Source organism: Doryrhamphus excisus, linkage group LG21 (genome assembly GCF_037039965.1).
Source record: "Doryrhamphus excisus strain RoL-2023G ecotype Guam linkage group LG21, RoL_Dexc_Guam_v1.1, whole genome shotgun sequence".
Classification (NCBI taxonomy): domain Eukaryota; kingdom Metazoa; phylum Chordata; class Actinopteri; order Syngnathiformes; family Syngnathidae; genus Doryrhamphus; species Doryrhamphus excisus.
The window spans coordinates 7,553,408-7,571,381 of NC_136377.1; the positions used below are offsets into that span (position 1 = coordinate 7,553,408).

The 17,974-nt window shown below is 40.3% G+C and overlaps 1 protein-coding gene across 2 annotated transcripts in view; it reads left to right on the top strand.

The window, feature by feature from the left end:
- The window catches only part of gabrb2b (gamma-aminobutyric acid type A receptor subunit beta2b), a 46,221-nt gene that overhangs the window by 1,686 nt on the left and 26,561 nt on the right, over positions 1 to 17,974 (top strand). For both annotated transcript variants that reach the window (XM_058087209.2, XM_058087215.2), the window contains exons 2-4: positions 3,255 to 3,364; positions 3,524 to 3,621; positions 3,973 to 4,040. In XM_058087209.2, the coding sequence (XP_057943192.2) occupies positions 3,255 to 3,364; positions 3,524 to 3,621; positions 3,973 to 4,040 (276 nt within the window). The remainder of the gene's footprint in view (positions 1 to 3,254; positions 3,365 to 3,523; positions 3,622 to 3,972; positions 4,041 to 17,974) is intronic.

Below are 17,974 nucleotides of genomic sequence, written 5' to 3' on the forward strand. Positions count from 1 at the left end.
TAGTTTTCTAGCTGTTTTTTTTTTTGGTTGAGTTCTGTGGCGTGACTATCGTTGGGTTTCTAAGCAAGCTGTCAGGGGAGAGAAGTGTATTTAAAACAAACAGCATGGTTAGCACTGAGGTGTTATTTTTTTTCCAAAGCAGATATATAGATGGATAGATTGATGGACAGATACAGTACCTGCTGGACCCAGACCAGATATGAACTCAACAAGGCACCACATAGTAAATAACTTCACACCTCCCCTGCATGCCTGGCTGCAATGTGTAAATATCACAATAGCTTTACTGGTTTGCTCAGTCTATTTGGCAGAGATGAAGCAACAGCTTTTGCAAGATTTAAGTAAGGAAACAACCACAAATGAGCATGATGGAGTGGGTGGAGAGAATCAGGAGGGGAAAAAAAACCTCACAGCCGAGAACCTGTTCATATTTCCACTTTCTTGTTTCACAAGTTAATTTTCATTGGGTCTGGTGTTGTGATTGATACATTTGAGCCTGGTGTGTTCTTCACTAGTAATATTTATACTCATTATTATGTATATCTATGATGTATTGGAGTAAAAGTGGTGTGCATATGCAGTATTCGCATGTGCACAGTGAAGGAACTTTAAACAAAGAAGGTGATGCACTGCACTCCATTGTTGCGGCGACAATCTTTGACAGAATGTGGGTTTATTTTCATCAGGGCTATTTATAACAAGCAGAAAACAATGTGATGGTAGACAATGTGCTGTCATTTATGTGCTCACAAACATGTGTTAATTCACACAAAGACTCCTTCACTACCCAGCTTGGATTTGCCGTCAGCCAGCGAAAACACTTCATATTTGCACAAATATTTTTCACTAACATTCATTCATTCATTCATTTTTTTACCGCTTATCCTCATGAGGGTCGCGAGGGGTGCTGGAGCCTATCCCAGCTGTTTTCAGGCGAGAGGCGGGGTACACCCTGGACTGGTTGCTAGCCAATCACAGGGCATATATAGACCAACAACCATTCACACTCACATTCATACCTATGGACAATTTGGAGTCACCAATTAACCTAGCATGTTTTTGGAATGTGGGAGGAAACCGGAGTACCCGGAGAAAACCCACGCATGCACGGGGAGAACATGCAAACTTCACACAGAGATGGCCAAGGGTGGAATTGAACTTGGGTCTCCTATTTGTGAAGCCTGTGTGCTAACCACTTGACACTGTGCAGCCCCTAAAAGGTTTTATTTCCTTTTATTTACAAATTTGGGTAATAAGAGTTTAAAAGTCAATATAGGGGTGTTATTTCATGTCTATAGGGCTCTAATAATGCTTAAATATTCATTCATTTTCTACCGCTTATCCACACGAGGGGTCGTGGGGGGTGCTCAAGCCTATCCCAGCTGTCTTTGGGTGAGAGGCGGGGTACACCCTGCACTGGTCGCCAGCCAATCACAGGGCACATATAGACAAACAACCATTCACACTCACATTCATACCTATGGACAATTTGGAGTCACCAATTAACCTAGCATGATTTTGGAATGTGGGAGGAAACCAGAGTACCCGGAGAAAACCCACGCATGCACGGGGAGAACATGCAAACTCCACACAGAGATGGCCGAGAGTGGAATTGAACTCGGGTCTCCTAGCTGTGGGGCATGCAAGCTAACCACTTGAACGCCGTGCAGCCTTTTTCTGTAACATGTGACTGGCATTATTATTTTGTACATGAAGTTAAAAGCTAAATTGCAGCTTCCAGCCAGCAATTTGTCCTTACAAATGCAACCATTTGCATAATAGGACTGTAAACAACTGTACTGCATATCACTGAACTAAATACTTAATTTTAAACACAGTGACACCGTCAGGTCATATAGAGAATTTTTTTAAATCCTCTTTCCAGTGTTTGCAGTTGCAGAGAAGAGCTCTCTCTTCTGTGTTCTGTGTAGGAATCCCCCCCCCCACCCCAAAAAAGGGATCTGGCATCTTCCACTGATGCACCATGACTTTCCAGAGTGGCGCATGTCCATGCTCAGCAGTGCGTGCGTGCCAGTGTAGCTTGCCTACATACTGCTCCCCTTACATGTATCCTGCCTCCAACCCTGAGGCGCACGCTGCACTGGTAGTGTGCCTCTCACAGCGTTAAGACATGCTGCATGCACTATATATACAGTATACAGGCCTGCGTGGATGCATGGGGAACAATGCACTGATGCTGGCTCGGATTAAGTCAAAGTTGCGATAAAAGAAACAAAAATAATGTTCACTTTTCAGATGCAGTGTAATTACTGCACTGTAGCATATGAACATAATATTAGGAGCGTCATTACTTTGATTTTTCCCGCCTTAATACTTGATGTTTTAGAAGACATTGGAACCATACAATGGTGCACAAAAAGGCTAATCAGCACTAGACCAATATTACATAAATAGATTAATTCATCACTAATTTTGCCAGCCTCAATATATTGCCATATGTATGCGTGTCTGTTTTCCTCATCTCCAAACAAGCAGGAAGATGTTCCACTCTGTGTATTGTTTCCAGCACCTTGGTGCATTTCTTCCATAGAACAATGGCATGAATGGAGTGAGCCCTACAGTCTCTTAGTCTAGGTGGGTGGAGGTGGGTCTGGTAGCATACACACTGAGTGCAGAATAGTGTAATGTAGTAGAAATAAATTCAGTAGATTGCAATATATATCATCATATAACTTTTGTATTATTTCATTTGACGTAATATTAAAATTCAATTTAGTCTTAATATTGATTAAATAAATAGAATAATAAAACCTAATGAATTCCCAATTTATGATAATAAATTAATTGAAATATATTTCAACTTTAATATATATTTTTTCATAATTGTTTTTGCAAGCCATGACTTTCTTTTCCATAATCAAACATCTATCATGTAAATTAATATGTTATTATATGTTATATGTGAGTTATTTTGCATGCTAAACTTGCTGAAGTGCCCTTCCCTTTTCCTTGGGAATCGAACCGACACCCATCTCAGTACTCAGTCTGTCACACTGAGGGAGATCCCCATGAGTGACTCTTTACGCCCCCCTCCTCTTTAAAAACTCCACCCGCGGCTTCTTGTGTGTATATACTATCCCTCTCTGACACAACCATCATCATCATCATCTTCATCATCATCATCATCACCACCAGACTTCACGTTGTAGTGCAGACTGCGCATGCGCCCGGCATTGGAATTACCGCACTGGCAAGAATAAGTTGTAGCTCGTCTTGTCTTTTCTTTTAAAAAGAGAGTGGCGTATAAAGAAGAGCAGAAGAACAACAACATGTTAAGAAGAAGAAGATGGTGTTTTTGTGTCGAGGTGTTTCCTCTTGCTGTGGCCGTGGTGTGCGCACAAAGGTAGGGATGCTCCACTCCTCTTTTTTTTCCCCTGGACCAGCCATCAGATGAGGGGACTTTGTGGTCCACGGAATGTTTGTGCCACCTTAATCTCTTTAATTGTGTGTGTGTGTGTGTGTGTGTGTGTGTGTGTGTGTGTGTGTGTGTGTGTCTCCACAGTGTCGGTGTCAATGATCCGAGCAATATGCCTTTGGTTAAAGAGACGGTGGATAGACTGTTGAAAGGTTATGATATACGATTGAGGCCAGATTTTGGAGGTAAATACACGCATCCTTTGGTTGTTTATGTTTTTTTTCCAGTGCACCTGCCGTAATGCATATCACTTTAATGCACAATGCAAAGCAATGCATGTTTAAAGGCATTGAACGATGTTGTGGGTCGCTTGTGCCCGCTCAAACACACTAGTGCATTTAAATGACACGCTGCATTCAAAAGCCAATATTTAATGAACGTATAGTTAATTGAGACAACTTTTAAAGGGGTGCATGTGCAGCTTTTTTGCACAAACTACCGTAATACCTGACTCGGGCGCACTGGGATAATTATTCTTTTATTCCACGCTGCACCAATGCTTTTTTTTATATGTATAAATGTGATCTTATTTGCAGGTCTACCAGTGGGAGTGGGGATGAACATAGACATCGCCAGCATAGACATGGTGTCAGAAGTCAATATGGTAAGTTATCATTCACTCTGAGCTAATTATCCCTGGGTTTGTGTTGCCAGGAGGGGGGGGGGGAGGGAAGCTCACAGAGGGGGGAACCCCCACTCTTGTTTTTGTATTTAGAGTTGCTCAGTTTCAGCATCAATCGGTGTTGGGGTGTCATCGAATGCATTGTCTGTGTTGTTATAATAGTTATTTTTAAAATAGTCACCTCTCAAGTGTCTTCATTGTGTATTATTGCAGTGATCACATGGTACCCATGAGAGTATGGAAAAAAGGTTGTGTATTAAGCTTATTTGGCTTATAATATTTTTTTCCATTAATTTACTGGAAATAGTGAGACATGGGGAAAGCCACTGTGGATATTTTGCTCCATACAAGTGCACCTCCCAGTGTTGAGTCAATGGAACTGCAGCCATGTTTTCACAGAAGGTCACTCATGATGCATGTGCTGTAGTTTCCTAAGGCAAAACAAAAAATACATGTCCAAATTTGCTGTTATGTTCATATGTTTCCCAGATTGACACTTATTGATGATTTTTTATTGCTAATACAGAAAAGGCACCCCTGTTGTTTAGCTGTTTTGGCTGTGATATGACTCATGTTTCCATGCCATCTCGAATATTTTTGGCAGCAGCAAGAAAACCCCCCAAGGCTTTTTTTTATTGCTCATGTTGTTGTTGATGTATTTGTGCACGTGCAGACTACTGTGCGCATGAGTGGAGATGTGATGGAGAAAACAGATGATGCCATGTCTGTTTACCGCTATACACCTGCACATATATGACACATATAGGTTAAGTGACGAACCAAAGGGTTGTCATTTTTTTAAAGGTTTCAATTTAAGGTCTGCAAAAGAAGATAACTTGAAATCAAACACTAATGAGCCCTAATTATCAACTACATGCAAGCCATTTTGAGACAAGGTTGAAATGACAGATTGTGTCCACCAAATGTCATCCAATGAGTGGCTTTTAGGTCCTGCAGGAGTAATGCTTTGTCCTTATAGCTACAATCTATGCACTAATGTACCACTAAAAGCATAGATTCAACTTTCAAAATGTTTTTCCGTATGAAAATAGTAATAATTTATTCCAGGGTCAAACTGTCATCATCATAAAAAAGTAACTGTACAGGCAATATTTGAAGTATAGTGCAACCTTGGTTTGCGTTCACCCCAATTAACATGGTTTTTGGTTAACATGGAAAAATTACACAAAATTGTCGCCTTGGTTTGCATACATTTTCCGGTCAAAGTACAATATGGTGCGTCTTGTCGTGTTATTAATACACTGCGTGGATGTTTACTTTGCAAGTCGATTTCGGTGCCCGCCCCTACAATTTGAAGTTAGGGGTCACTGTGTTCAGAGTAAAAAAAAAAAAATTACGTTTTTACTACACTAATAGTTTCCACTTTGTGTTCCAATTTGTGTATCGGGTCCCCTTCTCATAAATGTAACCAATAATAAAGATGGAAGATGTTTCATGATATAACATTCCAATTATTTGTTCTATTGAGAATTGAGGGACAAAATGAGGCCCCCACTGTAATTCCTTTAAGGTCACGAAGTTCTAGGAATTTTCAAAAATGTTTAAAAGTTTAAACATACAAAGAATCAAAATAATTTCAAAAAACGTATATGTAAAATGTTATATGTCATACTAGAAGAGTGGATGGTTGCCCTGGAAAGGAGAGGAATGAAGATTAGCCACAGCAAGACAGATTACATGTGTGTGAATAAGAGGGACCCAAGTGGAAGAGTGAGGTTACAGGGAGAAGAGATACAGTAGGAGGAGAATTTTAACTACTTGGGGGTCAACAGTCCAGAACAATGGAGATTGTGAAAAGGAGGTGAAGAAGCGTGTGTAGGCAGGATGGAACGGGTGGAGAAAAAGGTCAGGTCTGATGTGTGACAGAAGAGTTTCAGCTAAAATGAAAGGAAAGGTATACAAAACGGTGGTGAGACCAGCCATGTTGTTTGGTGTAGAGACAGTACCACCGAGGAAACGACAGGAAACAGAACTAGAGGTAGCAGAGATGAGGATGCTGAGGTTCTCATTGGGAGTGACCAGGATGGATAGGATCAGGAACAAATACATCAAAGGGACATTACATGTAAGAGGCCTTGGAGATAAAGTCAGAGAGGCCAAACTGAGATGGTTGGGACATGTCCAGAGGAGAGATAGTGAATATATTGGTAGAAGGATGCTGCGTTTAGAGCTGCCAGGTAGGAGGCAGAGAGGAAGGCCAAAGAGGAGGTTTATGGATGTAGTGAAGGAGGACATGAGGGTAGTTGGTGTGAGAGGGACAGATACAAAGGACAGGGTTCTAGTAGTCCAAACGTGGAATGATGGTTCATTCTGTGGTTGGTGTCAGAGGCTTGAAGGGTGAAAAAGGATATGAGATGTTTAAGACCTGGGGGTCACATTTATCACTTCTGTGTGTGTGAGTGAGAGAAACATTGTGGAAAGATCTGAGTTACTATGCGGAAAGGCAACAGCAGCCCCTGTGTTGGGGTGGAGGGGGCGTGGGTTGGGGGGGTAAGGTCATGCACCTCGTGCTGCTCAGAGTTCACTGTTCATGACTCAGTGGTTCACATACAAAGAGGCACACACACTTTTGAATGCCAATGTCATGTTAGACATTCCACCCCAGGCACGTGGCCTGGCAACTCTGTGCAATGAAAGAGGAAATTCATGTTTTTGCTATGAAAATTCCCTCCTCTTCCTCTGCTATTTTTGTGCCTGATTGTTACTGTAAGTTTAGCAAAGTATATCCCTGATGGCATACATGCAGCGCCTGTACAATATATCTCACAGAAATATTATTATAGATGTTGGCTGAAAAGGCCTGGAGAGATTATTGCTTGCCATATGATAATAAAAGGGAGGAAAGATTTTGGAGCCACTTACTCGCCATGTAATATCTCATCTGCACCTGAGAGCTTTAAAATGATATCAGTCCGCCTCAAAGACTTCATCTTTTTGACAGTATGAAGCAGAATGGAATCATGTTATTCCATATCCACTGAATTGGATTCATTTTGTTGTGGCACGTTTTGAGCAGGTTTTATTTATTATTGATCATAGCTTGATAAAATCATACCATTATAATATATATAAAAAAGTAAATGTAAGCAACATTTTGTTGTTGCACCCACATTTTATGATGATAAAACCTTTTCTATGTACACAAAAGGCCTGTTCATCTCATATCATGTTCACCAATCTGTTGAAATCTGAGCAAGTCATCATCATATCCAGTTGCTGATAAGATATGATTATTGAAAGGCTGCTCCAATATGTGTAGTTTTACTGTATAGGAGAAGGTCCGAAAACCAGTCAGTATCTGGTGTGACCACCATTTGCTTCATATACTGCATCCACCGATCCAGAGCATCCCAAACATGTACTGGGATGTTTTCAGCTTCCAGGTATTGTGTACAAAGCCTTGCAACATGGGACCGTGCATTATCATGCTGCAACATAACGGGGATGGTTGTGGATTAGAACAACAATTGGCCTCTTTGTGTTTTCAAAATGCCATCCATAAGAAGCACCTGTTTTGGTGGCGGTGGGATTATGGTATGGACAGGCGGAATTACAGATCATAATTAGTGTCGGCCATTTTTGATGATTTTGACTTATCCTGGAAAATATCGAAAGAAAGATTTATCTCCTGTCTTTCATCAGAAAAAAGTAGAAATCAGCAGTAGAACCCGAAGTATGTAAGTTTCAGGAAAATATCTGTTTCCAACTAAAAAAGAAAAAATATAGCTTTTTGTGAAAAGACAAAATTTTCGCTTTTGTGACAGGTCAAATATCTGAACAAGTACATCAACAACACAAAAAAGCATTCTTTTACTTCCTCCTCGCTGTCATGTTTTGTTTTTTTTTACATTGAAATTCACATGCTGAGCTCTTTTAAAATGCACTTCTGCCACCTTGTGGCCGTTTTTATGCCTTAAATCTGCTCTAAATGATTGTTTCATAACCTCTCTTTCTCCCCAAAAATGTAACGGACATATAAACACGTCTTTGGGAACAAGCGTAAACATATAAGTATTTCTATGGGACCGAAACAGTTAATAATCCTTACATTCTACTGCATTTCAAAGTCCTGTTAAAGTCATTAGGAGTGACTCCATCAACGGCAGTTTATATTAAGCCTTTCATTATATGCATCATCATGTGTGTGAAGCTGACAATGTGTATTGAGAACATGTACTTTTTCCCCGTGCCCTACAGTCAGGGCCTGCAACAAAGCCACTGTTGAGATTACGTAACGGACAGAGGAGTAACAAACTCATCTACAACTCTAGAATCAGTGCGGTAATAGAGTCCCAAGATGGATGTGTCAACTAAAGTCTCAAATGTTTTGCATAGTCGTCATCATGAACAATGATACAGCAACGGGAGTCTTCTAAAGCCGAAAACCTTCCCATGATCGATATTTTGTTACTTGACATGCTGTATTCATTCAACAAGGTGAAATAGAAGAAAGGATGTGATGCATGGCATTTATATCACACATAACAAATATACTCACCTTAAATGTAAAACAAGCTGCATGTCATCAGCCAGACAGATAAGCGGAGCTGAGAGTTGACATTTTGGGGACTAATTTAGAGTGCACTTTTATTTGGTGATCCGCTTACCTCGGCTGAGATGCTATTTTTCACAGGTGGAAACATTGCAGGAGCTGCCTGGGTGACTGACACCTCACAGACTGTCTGTCACCATACAAGCTTGACGGCACTGTTCTGTCAGAGGCACATCACACTGACTTGACAACACTACAACGCTTTGGCCTCCTCGCGCCTCTGTGAGGAGTGATTTTGCGGATAGAGAGAAAGACTTTAGTTGGATATTTTTAAAACAAAAAGTCATGCACAAGTTTATGTGACAGAAAAAGCATAAAATATACAGTTTAAATATCATATATATGTATACAAACAAAAACACTGTGTATATGACACAGGCTGCTGTTGTAACTCGCTAAAACTCGCTAAAAATCGACTCTGAAACTCAGCATCACTTCCTGTTTGCCTAGGGAACACATTTATAGTGACACACATCATTTAATCTTATCATGTCTACTATGTTGGATAATATAAGAATATAATATGACTATATGAATTTTAGCTAATGTATAGAACACTTTAATAATTTAGAATTTAGAAGTTTGTTTGTAAACAAGTTTTCTATGCTGCAACTATGAAAATAATTGAAGTATAAATAAGGAATCCAAGTTAGGTTCCCTGTGGAACCAATTAATTGCAATAATTACTGTAGTATTTTTGTATTAAAATTATTTCATGTATTGATTTTTTGTATGCTTATCATGCAAAATTTATAAAATATTAGCACAATTGTTCACAAAATATTGCAATAATAATTCATCAATTTCCACTTGTAGCAATTTTGTTGTCACCAATATTTCTCTGAAAGTCCCTGACCAATGACTATCAGGACATTTTAATTTAGAAAACTAGAAAAAAACCTTGAAACACACTGATCATTAAAAGAAATGCTCTAAAAATGCAAAGCTAATTGTGCAACGTGGACACAAGCTTTGATTAATACTATTAAAATTCAAACAGATATGTATTTTATGGTAAATTGAGCAATCAACATTAACATTTTCTCAAGTCAACGAGCTGTGATAAATGACATAAACTTTTTTTTTCTGATGCTATTTATGATTTCCAATTTCAAGTTATTAAGCCTGGTAGTGAGGTGTTGTGGGAAACCATCAGTCACAACTATTTTTTGTATGCTTATTGTGCAAAATTTATAAAATATTAGTGCAATTGTTCACAAAATATTGCAATAATAATTCATCAATTTCCACTTGTAGCAATTTTGTTGTCACCAATATTTCTCTGAAAGTCCCTGACCAATGACTATCAGGACATTTTAATTTAGAAAACTAAAAAAAAAAATGTTTTTCAACCTTGAAACACACTATTTATTAAAAGAAATGCTCTAAAAATGCAAAGCTAATTGTGCAAAGTGGACACAAGCTTTGATTAATACTATTAAAATTCAATCGGATATGTATTTTATGGTAAATTGAGCAATCAACATTAACATTTTCTCAAGTAAACGAGCTGTGATAAATGACATAAACTTTTTTTCTGATGCTATTTATGATTTCCAATTTCAAGTTATTAAGCCTGGTAGTGAGGTGTCATGGGAAACCATCAGTCAAAACTATAATCTGCATAATCTTACACAACACTATAAATAATCACCGACCTTTCTACCGACATAGGCTTCTTTAAGTTAAGTTTAAGTTCATGTAGAAAAACTAAGACTATGCAAAAAATGTGTTAACTTTTTTGTGATAAACAGTCAGCATGTTTACTTTGCTTGATAGGTGCTGCTGTTTTGGTTAGCAATCACCGTCTGGAGCAAAAAAAAAAGTTTCTATTTGAGAACCCTGGGGTTAATTGAAACAAGGCATGTATTAAAGTGGAAGCCATGATTTGAGGAAATATATTAACTAATCCCTCCAGGTTAAATAAACTCCCAAATGAGGTGTCTGAGTCACTTGTGCCTGTGACAGTGAACGATGCACGTGTCGCTATTCAACAACGGCCCGCAGCTTTTGGCATCGACGACACGCTGCAGTTGTCCTCTTCTTTGCCGTCTCCACTCTGGGCTGTGTCCATGTGTTCTGCTCGCCTTCGATGGTGACACGAGGTTGCCGTCTTGGCCTGCGAGGCGGATTAGATGAGAGTTACAAATCAAAGCGGGTTAATCGGCCGTCCGTCTGTTTGAGTCCGCTGGCCCACTGCTCTATTTGTTTGTTCTACTCACTCTCACTTTGCAAACAAGTTACTTGTAGAGCGGAAGGAAAAGATGAATTCACGTAGAGATTAATAGAGTTATACTGAGGTTCTCATTGGGAGTGACCATGATGGATAGGATCAGGAACGAGTGCATCAGAGGGACATTAAATGTTAAAGGCCTTGGAGATAAAGTCAGAGAGGCCAGACTGAGATGGTTGGAACATGTCCAGAGGAGGTGTGTTTAGAGCTGCCAGGTAGGAAGCGTAGAAGAAGACCAAAGAGGAGGTTTGTGGATGTAGTGAAGGAGGACATGAGGGTAGATGTTGTGCGGAAGACAGGGTTGGATGGAGGACATTGATTTGCTGTGGCGACCCCTAAAGGGAAAACCCCAAAGAGACAGAAGAAGAAGGCTTCCAATGGGGAATTGAACCCGCTTCTGCCTGAGCTATCGCCGTAGCAGTCACTCCTGAGGTACATAATTCGTACTGTAGATAGAGTGTCTTCTTTTCATCGATTGCATATCAAATTAGTCACTGGGCTACACATCCAAAACAAACCTTTGTCAACTTCCCATGCATCTTCCATAGGGATTTCAGCGCGTTTAATAATCTCTCACTAATAATCTGCCTTGTCCTCGCTTGTCTCTCTTCTCTCTCTTGGCCTCTAACTCCACCATTCCTCTCCTGGGACACAAAAAGGGCTTGCAGATGCCCCAATTGACTCTAATAAATTGTATGTCGTCCGTTAAGCTGCACAGCTGCCAACTGGCTAAACTAAGCATCCCTGCTTCTGGAAAAAAAAAAAACAACACAATGGTTCCTCTAAATTTGATTCACCTTCCACAGCGCAAAGTGATGCCCCGGCCAAAGTAAATGATGAAAGATTCACATAGGGAAAAGGGTGGTAGTATAAAGAAAAGGGAGCCAAGAAGACATAAACAAATACCCAAGGAGAGGACATTACATTGTATCGCAAAGCGGTGATGCCCGTACAATGAATCCAATTTAATAACCCAGACACTCCCAAAATGCTTTATTTCCCTTCTCTCTATTTGTAAGATGCATGCCGTGAGAATTTAATTAGCAGCTGCTGTCTTGTGTGTACAGACAAAACCATACAGACGTTGACATGCATTAAGAAAAATGACTTTATTAAAAAAAAAGTCAAATTCCCTTTAGTGCTTAATATTTTATTTATTATTCATTCATTCATTTTCTATGCTGGTTAATCCTATCCCAGCTGACTTTGGGTGAGAGGCGGTGTACACCCAGGACTGGCTGCAAGCCAATCACAGGGTGATTGATATCATTATCAAACCTGACTGTGACTTCTATATATTTAGGTTTTTTTTTTTACCAATATTAAATGAAAATGAACCTAGTGAAAATAAAGAGATACAATGTAAATATACCTCAACGCTGCGTGGAAACTGGCTACTGAGTCAGCAGAGCCACGCTGACATGCCATGGCTAAAAAAAAAAAAACTCCTCTCATTTCGTGTGGAAGTGGTAAAGTGGTAAATCCTACTTCTCAGAAATTCACTTATCACGGTCGAGTCTGGAAGCAATTAACTATTACTATAGTTACATTTTCCTGATATTTCGGGGTCACACCAGAAAAAGAAAAGAGTCCAAAAATGTGCATATAAGCAAAATATGTATATAAGCAAATTTCTAGCCTAAATTAAGCATTAATGAACTGAGATACAAATACAAGACAAATACAATTCAAATTAGAGTTGTCAATCATTTAAAATATTTACTCATGATTAATTACATCTCTCCCTAGTTAATTCGCAATTAATCGTGATTAATCACACAGAGAGATACATTTTTAACTATAAGATGATATTCATTCATTCATTTCCTACCGCTTTTCCTCACGTCGCCTTTCCCAGCTGTCTTCGGGCGAGAGACGGGGTATACCCTGGACTGATCGCCAACCAATCACAGGGCACATATAGACAAACAACCATTCACACTCACATTCATACCTATGGACAATTTGGAGTCGCCAATTAACCTAGCATGTTTTTGGAATGTGGGAGGAAACCGGAGTACCCGGAGAAAACCCACGCATGCACGGGGAGAACATGCAAACTCCACACCGAGATGGGTGGAGGGTGGAATTGAACCCTGGTCTCCTAGCTGTGAGGTCTGTGTGCTAACCACTCATCCACCGTGCAGCCTGAGATGATATTATATTTAGTAAATAGCAGAAATTCAGTAATGTACTTTCATTTTTCTGATATACTTGCCCAGACTTATGCTCTCCTTCGTGTTAAACGTATCGACGCCAAACAAAACAAAATTTGTTTTGCTAGTATGAATGTGTAAAACTTGATTAACCATGCCAAAGGAAGCAGGCCAAAATAAACCCCTGCAGAAACCTCTGTGTGTGTTACAGACTGACTCCATGCAGTGTACAAGCTGTTCCCGCTACATCTCTTGAATATTAAGGACTCCATATTCAGCTATGGGGAGACAGGGGAATATATGTCACTCAGCTCTGTGGGGGCTGCCATGTTTATTATTAGGCCTCTTTTGGAGAAGCTGTGCCCTCTGCCAGGCTCCTCATAGCCTGTCGCTGGCGGCAAGAGGACAGCGCGGGATAGGAAATTGAAAGTCACTTGTTGTTGTCGGAGGGCTTTTTTTTTTTTTTTTCAAGAAAGTAGGTAGATGATGGAGTGTAGCGTTGTGTGGATGATTGGTGGTGGGATCACATTTCCTTCTGCTGCAGGGTCAGGGATGGAAGACAAAAAGCATGCGAGTTAGAGAGGGTTTGTCGAGGCGGGACTGACTTTAAAAGGAATGATGGAAAATGAGAAAATAAGTGAAGGACAGGGGGAGACGGAACAATGGGACAGATGAGAAGAGGGCTAAAAGTGAGAAGCGGAAGCATCAGAGGGAGGTCACCGCTGGTGCCCAAATCAGATACTGGATGGAAGTGGCGAGCTGTGAGAATAACAGCAATTTGCATCGCCGCACTGCTGAGCTTTTGGACGCCTTTCATTTACCCTCCCAAAACCCTCCATCCCTCCTTAACAAGCCTACCGCTCCATTCGGCACCTCTCAAATGGAAAACAGGCTTTACGGGTAGGAAGAAGAAAGAAATGTGTAAACTAAGTGGTCCTCATTCTCCCTGCAGGGCTGCACCGCCATCGCTTCTTACGTCAAACCAAATTTTGCTCTGTTTTACATTAGCGCTTCCCTTTCCTCTTTATTTGATCAAAAGGGCTGTCTTCTCACTAAAGTAGTTTTGTTCCAATCAACCTAGAAGGGCACAGGTCACCTCCACTGGTCAATTGAAACTCATCTTAGCTCCATCCTCCGAGGAATCCTGTGACATTGCAGCCCAAGTGGTGGATGAGCATCAAAATGCGAAGGGAGAGGTGAAAAAAAAAAACAGCGCTTATAGAAAAAAATGAGCCTTAAAGAGACAAGGGATGTTTTAAAAACACTTGCATAATTCACCGCTCTCAACTGATCTCTCTGCAATGTGTAGTACAACAAAAGTACTTTCCTAACTCTCCTGACATTTTAAACCTGAATGCTGTTTCTAATTCGCGAGGCTCTTCAGATATACATAAGTGAGTAAACGCTTGTTAGAGAGGTGTTTGTGGAAAAGTGGCCGTGTGTGTGAAAAGGACAATATGAGTGCATGATGAGTGAACACGGAATGACATCATGAATGGATGGACTTAAGTTTAAACAAAGCAGTACTACACTTTTGTTTTGGTTGTGACACACAAGAGCATGCTTACACTAAATAAAACTTATAATTAAATATTTCCGTAGTTAAAGCACTGAAAATGTGTTTATGACCTTCTAAAATACAGTTTTTAACATTATTAGAGCCATCTAGTCCTGAAATAGCACCCCTATAGTCACCTTTACCTTTTTGGATTAGACATAGTAAGACTAAATAAGCCATTTAGGACATAAATAAGTATTGTGTTTCTGTGTTGCTACATATAAATGTGTTACCTCATAGTTCTGAGTAGTTGGCAAACAGGAAGTGATGTCAGATTTCAGAATTTTGTGTTTTTATTAGGGATTATTGCGTCTGAAAGAAGCAGGTTGTGTAATAACCACCAACCTTCATGCAATTTCAGCCAATTTGAGGAAGTAATTTGTGGAAAAAAGCACAATAGCAATAGTTTAAAAAAAACAATAACTGCATTCATGGCTGGTCATCATTCCTCGTGTAAATCCTCGTGTCAAAACACTGTAGTCTGTCGTGCACTTGTTAAAGACTTATTGTGTTTCTCCCCCAGCAGTGCAATTCATTAGAAAATGAGGCCAGAAGCAACAATGAAAGGCTTAGAGTGGGTGGTGGGCTTGAAACCCATCACATATCCTGTAAATAACTTTAATATTAATTCTCTGTGCTGTTCCCAATCCAAGAGCAACAATGTGACATGGGGTGGGGATCAGATGTGAAGGGCTAGTGGACAACCTGGCAACATGGGAGGACCAGAGGGTTAGCTGAGGTTAGAGTGGGGGGAGCATTTCAATATGTGGAATCAAACTATGGAATGGATTGAGTAAGGACCTCAAACAATGCACAACGATGAGCCAATTCAAGAAACAATACAAGCAGTTGATGTTTGCTAAATACAAGGATGAAGAGTCTTGAACCAGTCATGATGTGCTATATATATATATATATATATATAGGGGTAGGATTTAATAAGCTTTGCTTCTGCCTACTCCTTTTGGACATGTGCAACTGTGAACTGATTATGTGATGCATTCAATTGTAATCTGATGCATGTTCAAATGAAATAAAACCATTACCACTGACTTGCACCACATTGCTAATACCCAGACTGCGCAGTCACTGGAGATGGATCTGGATGCATAGCATGCTTGCAAGCTAATTTATTTTTTCTAAATTTAAAACAGAAAATGCATTTTGGGGGGAATTTTGCCCATCATTTAAAATCTTTATGTGAAACAAAAATATATAATTCTTTCACTTTTCTGTGCACTTAAACACCACAAAACAAGTTAATATGAACTAGCTAACAATGCACGTCTTTGGGACACGCACATTTATTTCACAGACCCATTGATCGGAACTAACGCTACTTCCATCAACAAGGTAAAACGCCCCCCCTCCCCCCATGCAGAGAATCATGTTGTTGTCTGGTAGGCATATCAGGCTATAGTGAAAGATACATATAGACAAACAACCATTCACACTCACATTCATACCTATGGACAATTCGAAGTCGCCAATTAACCTAGCATGTTTTTTTGAGGTTGGAGAAAACCGGAGTACCCACACACGCCATATCATGTGAAAAATGGGGCATTCAAACACCGAGCTTTGACTCGCCAGTGAATCCTTATACTACAGTTTTTTTTAAGAAACTTCTGTCATCAATCCAAAGTCTTGTACTTTTTGTGCTGTCTGGGGCAATGATAAATCTGCCCCAAGTTGCCAGATGTAGAGCATCATGAGATGGATATTTTTCTTCTGCCTTGTGCATACCCTGCAACAAGTGATTGCGCTGAATTAGTTGTTGAAATGTGTGTGTGTGGGGGGGGGGGGGGGCACAGCCATTATTGAACACTAATACAGCAGCAAAATGAGGCTACTGTCAGTCGGAACAATGTTGTGGAACTTTTCTGATGAGTTATAGATTTTCACATTTTTCCATAATTTATAGTGTTGAGAATATAAATATCACTTTCTATTGCCGTGGCATAGCATGTTCATAATTATAGCCATTCCTTTCCCGCATCACTCCTGCCTCGTTTTGGCTTTCCGTCTCTCACCAACTCTCAGCTCACATAGTTTCTATAGTGATGCTCATTACGACTGTTATTATGACAGCCTCCCTTCCACTTCCATGCGCGCACACAACCTCTGCAGTGGCTCCGGTAATTTAGAACCTCCTCCCACAGAGAGACGAGGCACACAATAGTTGTCTTTTAGGAAAGTTTTGGGAAAGCCACAGTGTCACCTCCTCTGAGCCCATCCCACAAAGCAAGCATCCTCAAAGAAGATAAGGCTGCAATAAAAGCCCCTTGGGAATGACAATGGAAATATTTAACAGTGTGCCCCACTTATGCAGCAGCACCCACTCTACTCAACAATGATTGTCAGTTGTCTGTGGAAGATGAATGCTGATTTTATAAGAAGTGAATGGAAAGCGGTAGGCAGCATTGTGCGTATGCCAGTATGTCTTCAAATAAAGTTATTGAGTTGCAAATTCTGGGAGTTCTGGGATCTATTATCTTGAAGAGTTTTGGAAAGTAATGCACAACAATGTTATGTGTTGATTCATTAGGAAACACCGTATGTTTTGATGTTGGATATTTAATTAGCATGAACAGTATTCATAAATCTTTGTAGAGAACCGGTGGATCGGTCGATGGAGTCATTAAAGTCTGCCTGTATTGGCGCCAAATATGACGGTGAGCCAACAGAAGATGCTGACAAAAGGTGTTGCAGCTATAATACGCATTGCTGCCACCTACAGGATTGGAGTAAAACATTCATTCATTTTCTACCGCTTTTCCTCACGAGGGTCGCGGAGGGTGCTGGAGCCTATCCCAGCTTTTTGTACACCCTGGACTGGTCGCCAGCCAATCACAGGGCACATATAGACAAACAACCATTCACACTCACATTCATACCTATGGACAATTTGGAGTCGCCAATTAACCTAGCATGTTTTTGGAATGTGGGAGGAAACCGGAGTACCCGGAGAAAACCCACCCCCAAATGCACGAGGAGAACATTCAAACTCCACACAGAGATAGCCGAGGGTGGGATTGAACATACGTAGGTTTACTAGCTGTGAGGCCTGTCTGCTAACCACTCGCCCGCCGTGCAGCCTGGAGTAAAACAACTGGTGTGTTATTTTTTAAGAGGTTATTGTTTGGCCTTGCCAGAGGTCTGTCCTCTGCTGAGGGGTTTACTCAATAAACCAAATCAATAACAATATTATGAACATGTATGATAGTGAGCAACCCCTCCGGCAGTATTGTAAAGATGATTAAAACTGAAGCTATGAAGCTGGAATTAGTATAGCCATTTTAAGAATACACTCGTCCCTTGGCTTCACTCTATCACTGTTCTTTGGAAATATGCACTGTTTGGCTGGATATGGCCTATAGCCAAATGTATGCATAT